The sequence below is a fragment of the Pygoscelis adeliae genome, unplaced genomic scaffold (genome assembly GCF_000699105.1).
Source record: "Pygoscelis adeliae isolate BGI_AS28 unplaced genomic scaffold, ASM69910v1 Scaffold356, whole genome shotgun sequence".
NCBI classification, from domain to species: domain Eukaryota; kingdom Metazoa; phylum Chordata; class Aves; order Sphenisciformes; family Spheniscidae; genus Pygoscelis; species Pygoscelis adeliae.
Window position 1 is genome coordinate 917933 of NW_008824949.1, and position 12782 is coordinate 930714.

At 39.1% G+C, this 12782-nt stretch overlaps 1 protein-coding gene across 1 annotated transcript in view; it reads left to right on the forward strand.

Moving 5' to 3' along the window:
- The window catches only part of SLC39A9 (solute carrier family 39, member 9), a 23898-nt gene extending 11129 nt beyond the window's left edge, over positions 1-12769 (forward strand). The window contains exons 3-7 of the mRNA XM_009325583.1: positions 596-787; positions 3295-3363; positions 4524-4609; positions 6552-6686; positions 8673-12769. Of these exons, the coding sequence (XP_009323858.1) occupies positions 596-787; positions 3295-3363; positions 4524-4609; positions 6552-6686; positions 8673-8903 (713 nt within the window). The 3' untranslated portion in view covers positions 8904-12769. The remainder of the gene's footprint in view (positions 1-595; positions 788-3294; positions 3364-4523; positions 4610-6551; positions 6687-8672) is intronic.
- Positions 12770-12782: the final 13 nt, after the last annotated feature.

Genomic DNA, 12782 nt, shown 5'->3' on the forward strand with positions numbered 1-12782 from the left:
CATTCAACCCCAGGGCTTGGACTTTGGGTTTCTACGATGGTACTGACATTTCTAGGACACTGTGCTGACTTAACTGTTGTTCTAGTCCGTATCAATGGAGCGTATCAATCCTAACTTGTTTAACTAGAGACTGATGCTTTGAGATACAAAGTTCATCTTCTTTGAGACTGCATTAGATCTCTTAGTCGATGGAACCTGTTTTATCTCCTCATCCTGTATTTTCTCATTTAAATGAAGATTATGACTTAACCACTTGACAGTATCTCTGAATACTGACAAAACTGGCAACTTCAATTAAAAAAGGAATTATTAGCAGTTTTTGTCAATCAGTTTGTATTTAAAATGCAGCATTTAAACAAAGTAGCCTGGCTTATCAAGTATTAATGCTTTCTTTGCTTTTCCATGCTGAAAATGTATGGGGAGAGGCCAACCAGACAAATGTGTGCTTCCCTAAGTAAAATGGTCTAAGACTGACCTTAAGTGAGGACTTTTGTGTATTGTCCAAGAAAGTGTGAGGAACGCTTTCAGCAGAGGAGAAAGCGACCATGCCATGTTTAGTCCCCTGTCTCCTAATCTGTTTGCTTGCCTGCTACAGGGAAGCATCACCCGGCGAGCGAGATGCAGCATGTGATTGAGTCTGAGAAGGTAGCGGAAATCCCGGTTGTACATGAGTATGGCCATGACCATTCCAGGTTGCATGCCTACATAGGTGTATCCCTTGTCCTCGGCTTTGTCTTCATGCTGTTGGTGGACCAGATAGGCAGCTCTCATGTGCACTCTACAGATGGTAAGTAAAGATTCACTTCAATTAGACTTGCTAATTAGTCTTCATTAGCAAGTTGTAATTTTTTTGAATGCTACTGGGATTTAATGTGGCCAGTCACGTCTAGAGTTTCAGTAGGTGCTTTACAAACATAAAGCAAGGTCTGTGTGAAATGTTTGTGCTGGAAATCTATCCTGGAATTCAGGATAATTTGAGAGCTTGCTTCGCTAACATGAAATAACTGTATGAGCACGTATGGTGTGGGGGTGGAGGGTGACTTGAAACTTGAGTTATTGTCTGTTTTACAGTATCACCCATAGGGGATTTCTTTGGCTTTCCAAAAAACTTCAGGTTAGTCATATCTTCGTTTGTTTTTCCTACTTAATTGTCATAAATGTAGGTAAAATTTGCAAAGAACAAAAAGTTATCTTAGGTAGGACTGCAGAAATGACTAGAGGTAAGCTCTGGTCCTTTACTGTAACTGCAGTAACAGTAAGTTACTGGACTCCCACACTAGTCTAGAGCCTCACTTACTTCAAAACATGTCCTGCTTAGTCCAAAGACTTCTCAACTTCATTGCAAGACTCTCAAAATGCCTTACAGTTGCCTCTGTTTCCTGCCTGTGGCTTCATGCTCAGACTGTAGCTTGAAATGCACCAAAGTTGTTTTGTCATCTGAAAAGGTATTTTATTGCCTTTGGCTGCTCATTTTGTCCCACATAATCTTCTCTGGTGGAATTTGGCCCTCAAAAATTAAGGAATTGATCCTGAAGGAAAAGTAAAACATACATGCAAAGGAGATGGGATATGTTTTGGTTGGATCCTTGGCAGTTCACAGTGCAGCTGCACAAATGCTTGTATGGGGTTAGTGTGGTGGGACAGATGGGAGGCCAGTGCAGGGGCTGTGTCACTTTTATGTTCCTGGAGAAACATAAATGGAGCCACGGCCATGGCTAGCTGATTTTTCAGAGCTTTTCAAAGGAAATAGTGGCAGTGAGGATGACAAGGGGATGGAGGTGAGCAACTGCCAGGAGAATCCTTGGTTTGTAGAGGTTATAACCCTTTCCTATGTCTCTGATCAGAGCAAATACCAGGAGAAAATTGACTATGATCTGTGTTAGAGATACACAGTATGAAATAGGATATTATGTAAAGTTTTATCTAGTCTGTACCTCTGTCACAGGAAATGTAGTAGTGTTTTTGTAATGTTCTTTAAAGCTACTGAAGAAAAACATTTTTCTCTTTTGAACCAATGTCTGGTCTTTTTGGTATCTCCCAAGTGGCTAGACTTTACTTTGTCTAAACTAGACAAATTATGTGGGCCAGAATGGAGGTATGAAATCAAATGTGAACTCTCTCTTTGTGTTTAGTTCTGGTGAATCCAAACCAAATTTAAAGGAAATGTCATTTGTGAATATCTCCTCCTATTTGACATGAGTATACCGTCACAGTCATCCAAATGCAGCTTATGCAATTAATTAATTGCTCAAATAGGCTCCCCTTGAGTCAGAAGACTAATCTGACTGAAGAGAATACATTAGTTTTTAGCCAGCTCACTTCCCTGATCTGACTCACTGGGCAACTACGTGGGTGCCTGGGCATGAAGGGAAGAGACTGGAGGGCGGGGGGACAGACAGGAGGAAAGGAACAGGACTGGACTTTCTGTTTTGGCGGCAGTGCAGATGTTAAAGTAGCTGTGTAAGTGTGCTTGCAGTCAGCTTACTGACCACTGTCATAATTAAATAATGGCTGTTCAACCATTTGGAATTAAACACTTGAATAGTAAGTCCTACACAAGTATAGAAGCATCTTATCTGTCCTGTTCCTTGCAGTGATTCTTTGTAACAGTGTCACTGCGGATTGCGTAGTGGTGGATGTTGCCCTGTTGTGCTGTGTAATGAGCTAACGCGCAAACGTCCTCAGAGTAGTTGTCAAACAATTGCAGTCAAAACACTGGATCTCAAGCAGCACTGGCTGCATTTCTCCTCTGTGGTGTATAATGTTGGAGGGAAGTCTTTGCAACTGCTGCCATGACAAGTAGAATTTATTGCTTACTAGGAATTGCCAGAGAATCAGTGCAACAGAGACTGCCCCAGACTCTCTCCCCAGACTGTCACCTGAAGGAAGATGCCAACATGGGGCTATGTGAGGAAAAATCATCCTGACTCTTGGAGCAGCTCTGGATTCTAAGGATGCAAAACTAGCTTTTCTTCCCCTTGGTAGCGCAGAATTTTAACATTTGTTTCGGGAGGTTAAGAAAAACCACTGCTTCTGCCTATATCAATGATCCTGTAAATTGCAAAGAATTATCTATGATTCTGTCGCTTGTTGACAGACCTTCAGGTGATTTGAAGGTGTTGGGTATCAGACTATTTTACAGTAAATCTAATGCAGAAGTACAAAAGCTGATAGTTTTGGATATAACTGCCTAAGCAGCTGGTAGAGACATGTGCAGTGATACTTACAATTTTTCTTCCAGCATAATTTATGTATTTGTTCTCTTTATCCTAACTTTCCTCATGACCGTTTCAGATCCAGAAGCTGCAAGATCAGGCAACTCCAAAATCACCACGACGCTGGGACTAGTCGTCCATGCTGCAGGTAATGTGGGATCTATTGTTAGCACTCGGCAAGGACTTCCGTTGCTGTGTGGCTCATCTTTAGATGTGATAGAGACACTTGGGTTTTGTTTTTGAAGGTGGCTTTTTATACAAAAAAAAAAAGGCAGGGCAGGGAGAACTAAGGATCTTCCCCAAAACTTACTGGGAAACAGTGCTCAGAATGTTCCATGGAGTTTTATTTGGATACAGTATTTTCACTGTTATTTTTCCCATATGAAAAGTTGTGTGGTGCTCACTCTCTGCCGCTTCAATTCCTTTGCTGGCTGCTTTAGCTGCTAAATTTCAATACATGCTAACACATTTGATAAGTAGTATGAAACACCTTTGGGTTTGCTTGTCAGTTGAGCTGTGTTTTTTTTTTTTTAAATATTAAGTTTAAAAGAAGAATATCTTGTGGAAAAAAGGACATTACAGGGTGGAGCGCAAAGATTTGACTGAAACACATTTGGGCTGACTTGCAAGGGCTGAAAAAGTTATGCATGTGTTGCAGTCAACCCATGTTCATGTTGTAATTCTTCACTATATATGTGTAGTATTAATATGATGCTTTTTAATATCTCCTACTGAAAGTTATTGTTTAGATAAGTCATAAGTTGTTAATGAAAAAGATATTTCTTCACTAAACGAAGTGTCTATATATTAAGGATTAATACAGTATCCATTTCCTATTTCATTTAGCAATATATTTATGTTAAATTGAAAAAAAATAGTATTTACAACAGTATTTCTATTTTAACATTCATTTAAAGGGTAATAATTAAAATTCTTTTAATGTGTAGAATCTAAAGCAGATTTTTTAATTTAGACAGGAAGCCACTTCTACTGCAGAAGACTAAAATAACTAAACCTGTTACCTGGTTCTCATTTGTCGGAATGTGTCAATACAGAATAGATTCTCAGTATGGTTTTTATGGTCTTGGGAAATATAAGACAGCTCCTGTTGAGGGTTGTCTGAAATCCTGAAATTGTGGTGGCTTAAGAAACAAAGAGGAGTGAATCGTGTTGGGTTAGTATTGTTAATGGCATTTTGAGTAACAGGACTTCTCAAATCAACATGTTTTGTACTGTCAGCCATTGAGAGAATGGGAAAGCTGAAACTGTTGTGGAGGAATAATACATGAATTTGCACTCCTGTTTCAGCTGATGGTGTTGCATTGGGAGCAGCAGCTTCTACTTCTCAGACTAGTGTCCAGTTGATAGTGTTTGTCGCGATTATGTTGCACAAGGTAAGTCATCGTCCAAAAAATCTTATTTGTTCTTTAAAAGACTGTTAAAGCATACAGAAATTACTAAAGATCTTAAGTTTCCTTAGTGATGTAATCTGGAAATGTATAACACCATTGAAATGAACAGGTTAGTAGTACAGCTTCAAGGACCAAAAGGCACTGGTATGATTATGACAGAATAGCAAATGGTGGATGCTAAGTCAGAATGGGGTATGAATGAGAGAGTTCTGACTGCCTACCCTGGTTGCAATGGTTGGGAAAAGTCTCCCAAAAGTAGGGAGAGAAGAATAGCTCATGAAGAAATGTGGCAGCTTCACACTGACTTTTTCTGAAGCTAGTGTGGTGGTGTGGTTTTTTTAAAAACAAACAAATCCCCCCCAAGATTCTTACTGCTGTAAGAGGTGTATTCAGAGAAGTTCTAGAGGGTGAAGCACAGAAGTATATGCTAGTGTATTCAAGGAGGAAAAGCAGTTTTATATGGATTACAACAGCTTTTTCGTTCTGTGATGTTCTTAAGAAAATGGGAAGGATGCTTGTTATAAAGGGGTTTAGTGTCTTTTGAAACCATGTAATATCAGAGTACTAAATTACAACTTCTGGTTACCTCTGTTATTGTAGTAGCTTCAACATATGCCATTTCTGCAGGAAGAAAATTTAAATGTTTTTCTCATGGTAACAAGCAAACAATGGTTCTTGAAGATGGGAAGATCTTTTTTCCTTAATGTTTATGCAAAGATATCTATTAGCTATATAGGTTCTAAACATACGCGTGCAGATGCTTATTTGACTTATGGTAGCACACGTGTATAGTAGTCATACAGTCATCCAAAATCTTGCTTGCATAATTGCATGTTCAAAATGTTAGGAAATCCACATCTAGTATGTCTTTTCTTCACTATTCATAGAATAAACTGTGGTTTACATAACGCTCTTCAAAGGTGGCAATGTCAATGTCACATCTTGCTGTGAAGCTTAGTTTATGGCTATTGCCAAGTGAAACTTGCTTTTATTGTTCTTAATGTTCTGTTAAGATGTATTCTTAATGTTCTATAATTAACTGACTTCTGAAATTGTACAATTTTAGAAGAGAAAAAATTCTCCTATGAAAGATTATCAAGGAATATTTGGTATTGAAAGAGAAATTTATTTCTTCTCTGGTGTCTTTTTATTTTTCTAGTCTTCTGATCCTGATTGGCGCTTTTGTCTTTCTCGGGTTTTCTCCTTCATTCATGGTTTCCTTCTAGGCTTAAAAAAAGATTCTGTTTATAAAAAATGCTCAATATATTTTAGTTTGTCTTACCTCAAAAATGTCAGGGTGGACCGCTATTGTCTTTATGCGAGCAAAAATATAGTAAAGTCCCTGAGTAGTAGGACAGCTATGCCTTGTAGATAAGAAACTGGATGCCAGTAGAGGGAGAAGAAGGAAGTATTTGTTTGCTTCCCGGTGGGAGCAGAAATGAAACTGAATGATGAACTAGTCAAAAGAACTCTTAAGTCTTTGTTCATGTGGAGGCTGACAGTTATTTATGTTTGGGAATTTTCCCCCCTCCATGTTAATTGTAGAATTTTTCTGCTGTAGATAAAGAAACTGTCCATCTAAGTATGCATAGTAGTACCAGGATGAAAAAAGAAATTACACGTTTATGGTGACTTAGGGATTATAGCAATGACTCAAGTCAGAGTGATCATTTTAGTATTTATAATGACTACACAAATATGTGTACTCTGATAGCCAGAACATGGGTTTCCATTAGGTACTGTTATTAAGGTAGGGCAGTCTGCAGAATTCTATTGGTTTGGGTTAACTGCAACATACTAGTGCTCTCCCTGAATTTCTTCTAGTTCAGTGAATTTCAATGTAATAAGTCGTATTTCAACTTTATCTCAGATTTCAGGGGATTTTAGAAGGTATTATATTAACAGTGAATATTGTTTTTTGCAGGCACCAGCTGCCTTTGGCCTGGTTTCCTTCCTGATGCACGCTGGGCTGGAACGGAATCGAATTAGAAAGCACTTGCTGGTCTTTGCGTTAGCAGCACCTGTTATGTCGATGGTGACATACTTAGGGCTAAGCAAGGTAGGTCCGTGATTTTGTTCTGCCCGAAATGTAGCTTAGTGGTGGAGTTTGGGGAAAGGAAGACCGTATGAGTTTCATAGAACATAATTCCAAACTGCCTGAAAAATTTAGCAGAATGAAGATTTAAAAAAAAAAAAGTGGACAAAAAGGTAGCAATATGAATGTGTGAAACGCAAAAATAACCCATGCTTTCCATCAGAACCAGTGGTATAACTCCTCTATAGAGTTTTGTATAGCTTTTGTTAGGAGGCTGACTTCTGTCTTTTCTCCTTTCTACTGCTTCTTGCTGAGAACTTAACAATTTACTCATATACCAGATTTTATCTGATGACTATATAACTGAGTAATTTTCAGTGTTGCTGCATTCTTATTTGAATATGCAGGTAGAAAATAATCTTTGCTAGTTTCTCCCACCATCCCAGAATTGGTCATATATGTTCAAAGTCTTTTTCACGCTGTGTCAGAAGTTGAATCCTCAGCTAGAACAGCCTTTTTGCCTCTCATACTCCTGAAAGCGTAGTCATGTCTTGACTCTATACAACAAACTTTTAAACTGAAAGAGGGTAGATTTAGATTGGATATAAGGAAGACATTTTTTACAATGAGGGTGGTGAGGCACTGGAACAGGTTGCCCAGAGAAGTTGTGGATGCCCCATCCCTGGAAGTGTTCAAGGCCAGGTTGGACGGGGCTTTGAGCAACCTGGTCTAGCGGAAGGTGTCTCTGCCCATGGCAGGGGGGTTGGAACTAGACGATCTTTAATGTCCGTTCCAACCCAAACTATTCTATGAAATGGACCACTGCACATGAGTTTATCATCTGTGTCCAAATTAAATGTTTCTGCTTCTCATAGCACTTCCTGTGACACTCCTGTATTTCTAACTGCTGTGGGCCAGGCTGGTGACACACTATGGTGTTGTGTCGTAAAGAATCCAACCTGATCTCATGAAAATCTTTCATGCCTTGAATTAGTAAATCGTCTAGGCTAATCCCTTTACTTGCCGGAGAGGAGTTATATTTGATATTGCAGACAGCAGGAAGGGTTGGGTTTGTAAATAGAAATGAGAATGCCGTTTGAGCATTCTTTCAATGTAGGCTCACTAAGAGTTGGTTTTGCATTTTGCACTTCAGAAAGAACGGAGAATTGATAAAGCATAAGGGCTGTCACAGTTGTTGTATAGTTCTGGAGCAGAAGATCTCTGCTCTTTGGAAAAATAACCTGAGTGTACACCAGAGAACTACCATCACACTTGAGTTGGAAATTGTTCGAGAAGCATTTTGAAACTGATGAGTGGGTTTGCGTTTAATTACATTTAATGATGTGTAGCATGATCTTAACCCTAGTATGAATGTGAAGAGATGCTCAGTTTTGATCCAGAAGATGCATTTCTTAATGAAGTTTGCATGGAAATTCTGGAAAAGTTTTGGGTGTTTACTTGTACATACAAATGAAATATTGAGGGAGTGATGATTTGGGACTTAAAACTAGCAAATCTTGCTCTGACCAGCAGGGGACCAGATGTTTAAAGGCTAACATCTCATTTGAACTCTTTGTTTAGAAAAAGGAAAAAAGTCAGTCTTGAGTGTCCTTCCTAAAATTTGTGGCTTTGCAATCTGAATTTTATTTTTTCGAAGCATATTTTGTCACTTTGACACTTTGTATGTTGCTGTGAGATGGTCAGACAAGATGCTTCTGCACAGACTGTGACTTCTTTCTTCTGTAAGGGTTCCTAGAAGTCTGAAGTGAACTAATTAGGATGAGAGGTGTCTTTCTGCCCCCTGCATCAACTTTAGAATGCCAGTTGCTGCACGTAAGGTGCGAGACACAAGACAACACAGTAAACCGTTGTCATTGTGAGAGAATGAGAGTTGATAGAAATCCTACTGTGTCTGGACACTTACAGAATTTTTTTATTATTGATTGAAGAACTTCTGCTTATCCTCATGGTTTTTTTGCTCTTTCCGTTTTTTTTTTTTTCCCATTTCAGAGTAGCAAAGAAGCCCTTTCAGAAGTCAATGCCACCGGAGTTGCTATGCTGTTTTCTGCTGGGACTTTTCTTTACGTTGCCACAGTTCATGTCCTCCCAGAAGTAGGAGGAATTGCTCATAGCCACAAACCTGAATCAACTGGAGGAAAAGGACTCAGTCGTCTGGAGGTGGCAGCCCTAGTATTAGGATGCCTTATTCCTCTAGTTTTGTCCATTGGACACCATCACTAAACGCTCAAATTTCACCGTTCTCCTCAATCTGACATGAGCAGTAAATGTCGGCTGCTCCCTTTATCTTTGTCTCTTACCTGTCATCCATCCCATCCACTTCACGGAGTTCAGAGGGAACGTTGATTGAGAAATGAGGAATACTGGGAAAGTTTTTAGTGTAGCAAAATGTACTTTGGCAGCCAGACATAAATTCTGTGTAGCTTTCTTTTCTGAAGACACTTGCTATTTTAATTGTTACTTCTGGCCCTATTCTCAGGGAAGATGGAATTTGGAGTTTAAGAAGGGTGAGCGGGGAAGAACATAGCGACTCATCGTGATATCGCAATCACCAAAGTATCCTGCGATTCAGCTTTCACAGCTGAGAGCAAAAACAAAGGATGGCTGCCTTCTGAGAGGTTGAAGTCTTACTAATGAAGAAGGGGGCTCTCCCCCATTGGTTCTATGTTGTCCTGACAACGCGACTGGTCCTTGTAATGTTTGTCACTAATTGTATTGCAAAAATGGGCTACACTTGGAATTCTGGATAACACTGCTATTGTCACGGAAGTGTCACTGATAGGAAAGAAATGATGTAGACAAAGTGTAGAATTAGAGTAGGAAATCAGCTGGTTAATAAAGTGCAAATGAATTTTGCCGTGTATTCCATTATTTGAGACAAAGGATAGAAGCAAGGAGAATATTGTTTTGGTTGTTTATGCAATTGGTAATACATTTTTAAAAGGCAGTATTTCTTGGGAGATGGTCTTCTGCCAAGTCAGTAAAGTGTAGGCACCAAAAATGATAGCAGGAATTATGTATTGGGTACTGTGATTACACTACTGCTACTGTTGAGAGAGATATCCATAGTGTCCTTCGAAATCGAGCTGGGCTCTGGTTCTGGGCTCTGAGGAGTAGAAATCTGATGGAGACAGCTGTTGAGACCCCAGAGAACTTTACTAGCTCATTTTCAAAAGTGAACTGCTGAAATTAGTGGAGGTGTGTGGGGTTTTTTTTCATTAAATAAAAGCTATTAAGGCTAATAAAACAGATGTTTAGTTAAATATTTATGCTGCAGATAGAGTACAAAGTGTTTCTAAAGCAGTTCTAAACAAAAAACCCCAACAAACACAAAAAACCAAAGTGGTGCATTCCCAGTGGACCTGTTAGGCATTTTGCTTTTCCCTTGGGAATTGTGCATTCGCCTCTTACTGATAAGCATTAGTTTTGGTGAATCTGCTGGAGGACTTATTGCCAACTGCTGATGCCTCTCACTGCAGAAGAGTGATAAAAGATCCCTCCCTTTCCAAGGCACAGCCTTCTCTTGTCAGGCACTATTTTTCTTATGCAAAATATATTATACTCTAATAACTGTAGTGCATTGAAAAGTCAGGAATGCTTGACATGCACAGACTCAACATAAAATTCTTTCTTTAGGGGAAAACTTTTTAATGCCGTACCCTTTTTAAGCTATACTTTGTCTGCACTTTTTAAAGATAACATTGCCAAATATATTTCTTTTGATTTTTTTTTTTTGTTTGTTTGAAATGGATTTTCAGGGCTTGAAATACCTTCTTAACTGAAGTGCTTCTTGTTTCCATTTGAATGACTGTGTCTGGTTTTCATGGCATTTATTACTTATACTACGCAGGCCATTGTGCCTCTTAACGTCTTTACATTTTTGTCATTGTCCTGTTTGTCTACTAGTTCAATAACAGGTATGGCCTGTCTCTTGGACTAGTGATTGTTTTATCTGTTGGCTTTGTAACAATACAGGTGTATCCCAGGATTGAAGCTAGTATTGATCCCCAGGAGTGCTTGTTCATGTGTGTGTTTTACTGTATAAAATCAGTGCAAAATTATTAGAAACCATCTTTTCCCACAAGACAGTATTTTTAGACAGAATTAGTGTATCAGGCCTAAACAAGCATTTTTGACATTAGACCTTCAAAAATTAATTCTGTTGTGAAAAGCCGCTGCAAAATTAGTGACATGGACGAGAGCTGCTCCTGCACGTTCTTAAACTTTTTTTACAACGTACATATGCAACTAGTAAGTTACCAGTTTAAAAAGTTCAGTGATAGAGGTTACCCACACATGCGAATGATACACAGGGATGTTTACACCAGAGCTCCCAGTGTTCTTCCTGATTGCCCCCTAATTACCTTCTTCCTTGATAATCTCACTATTTTACCTTGCTTAATCTTTCCACATACATGAACTGTTTCCAAAAGTTCCGAGAGTTTGCAAGATCTGCAGCAGAAGCAGGAGATAGCTTAGTGCAGCATCAGATGCTTACATTTTGTAAAACGTTAGGGTTTTTTCTTTAAACTATCATCTGTCATTTGCATGTGCACCCCACCTCCCTAGTTAAGCTGGCACCCTGACTGTGTTCCACTTCAGCCTCATTTTGTGTGTGTAACAATTACAGCGGTTTAGGGAGGTATGTAGGTAAGGTCCCATTTCACACGTTTTGTTCCAGTGTTGGATAGTGGATAGTACCTTCTTCTATGGATGGGTGTGTATTGGTGAGGATGTGACAGCCAGCCTTTTCACTGCTGTCATAACCTCTGGCGTATTAATCATAAGAGGTGCCACTGCTGAGAGGTCTTGTCGTCTTTCTTTTCTCCTATCTCTCAGATCATGTTTCCAGTTCCTGGGGCAGCCACCAGAAATGTTAATACTCATTTTAATGATTCCTGAACTACAGAGGCCAAGTTATAGCAGCAGGTGAGGGATTTTAAATTAAAAATTGGCAAGTTAAAATTAGCACAAAAATTCTGATAACATGTACTTTTCAATTTGGCACTCGGTTAAGTGGTAGAAGATTTGTGATTTATTTTTTTTTCTCCTACCCATTTAGAAGTAGCAACAGCATTTGCTTTTGGCTGCCTCTGTTATCTCTGCATTGAACTATTATTTTCAGTTCTGTAGCTGAAACTGCAGTGACTAAAGAAGCTTTTGGTTATGTGATAAGGAGAATATAAAATTTTAAATGATCAAACCTTTCCAAATAGTTAGTTCCACATGGAGGATTATTTTCTTGAGGCAGAGTATTTTAATGAGTTAAATAAAACGGTCAATTTTATAATATCCCCTTTTTTTTTACCTATCTCCCCATCTGCCACAGTAAATCCAAGCACTGCATGTAGTCAGGGCCATCTGGTATCATTTTCTACTCCTCAGGGGACCTTGGTGTAAACAAATTCCTCTTACTCTCTCTGTAATAGCCATCTCTGCCTGTGTTTTCTGCTGTGAGGTAGGTGGCAGCAGGTCTAGCAGGTAATGCTTTAACCAAGTGCTAGGCATGTCCCCCTTTCCTTCTGTAAATCCTTTTAGGAAATCGATAATCTTCTCATTAGCTGTTTTTTTCAGCTAATGATTTCTTAATTGGTGATAGGAATTGGACTAAAGCTGTTTCCGTTGATCACAGTGTGTTCAGGTACTTTCCTACTGTTCTAATTATTTTATTGTTCCTTACATAAAGAAGGGAAATATTTCTTTTTCAGCACTTGATGACAGATGCAGAAGCTGCATTGATATTAACTTAAGTGAGGATGGCACAACTGTCACACCAAGATAGGAATTTTTGATAGTTGCAGCATGTCAGATGGCTGGGTGTTAAACACAGAAACCCACTGTTGACTTCAAAGAACCATTTCCAGGTGGATTGTGTAAAAGGCTAATGTTATCCAAGAGACCCAGGAAAACTACTGCGTTTATTCAGGAACCAGGTCAGAGCCTTCAAGGAGCTTTTGACAGTAGCAGATGTGTCCGTGTGGTATCGGCTCTATGCAGAATGAGAGAGAGATACTGTGGAAAAATGTTGCTGCTCCTCCCTTCCCGTTCTGCGCTGGGACTTGGTAAGAGGAGGAGAAGTGTATTTGTATTCTTTTTTTTTGG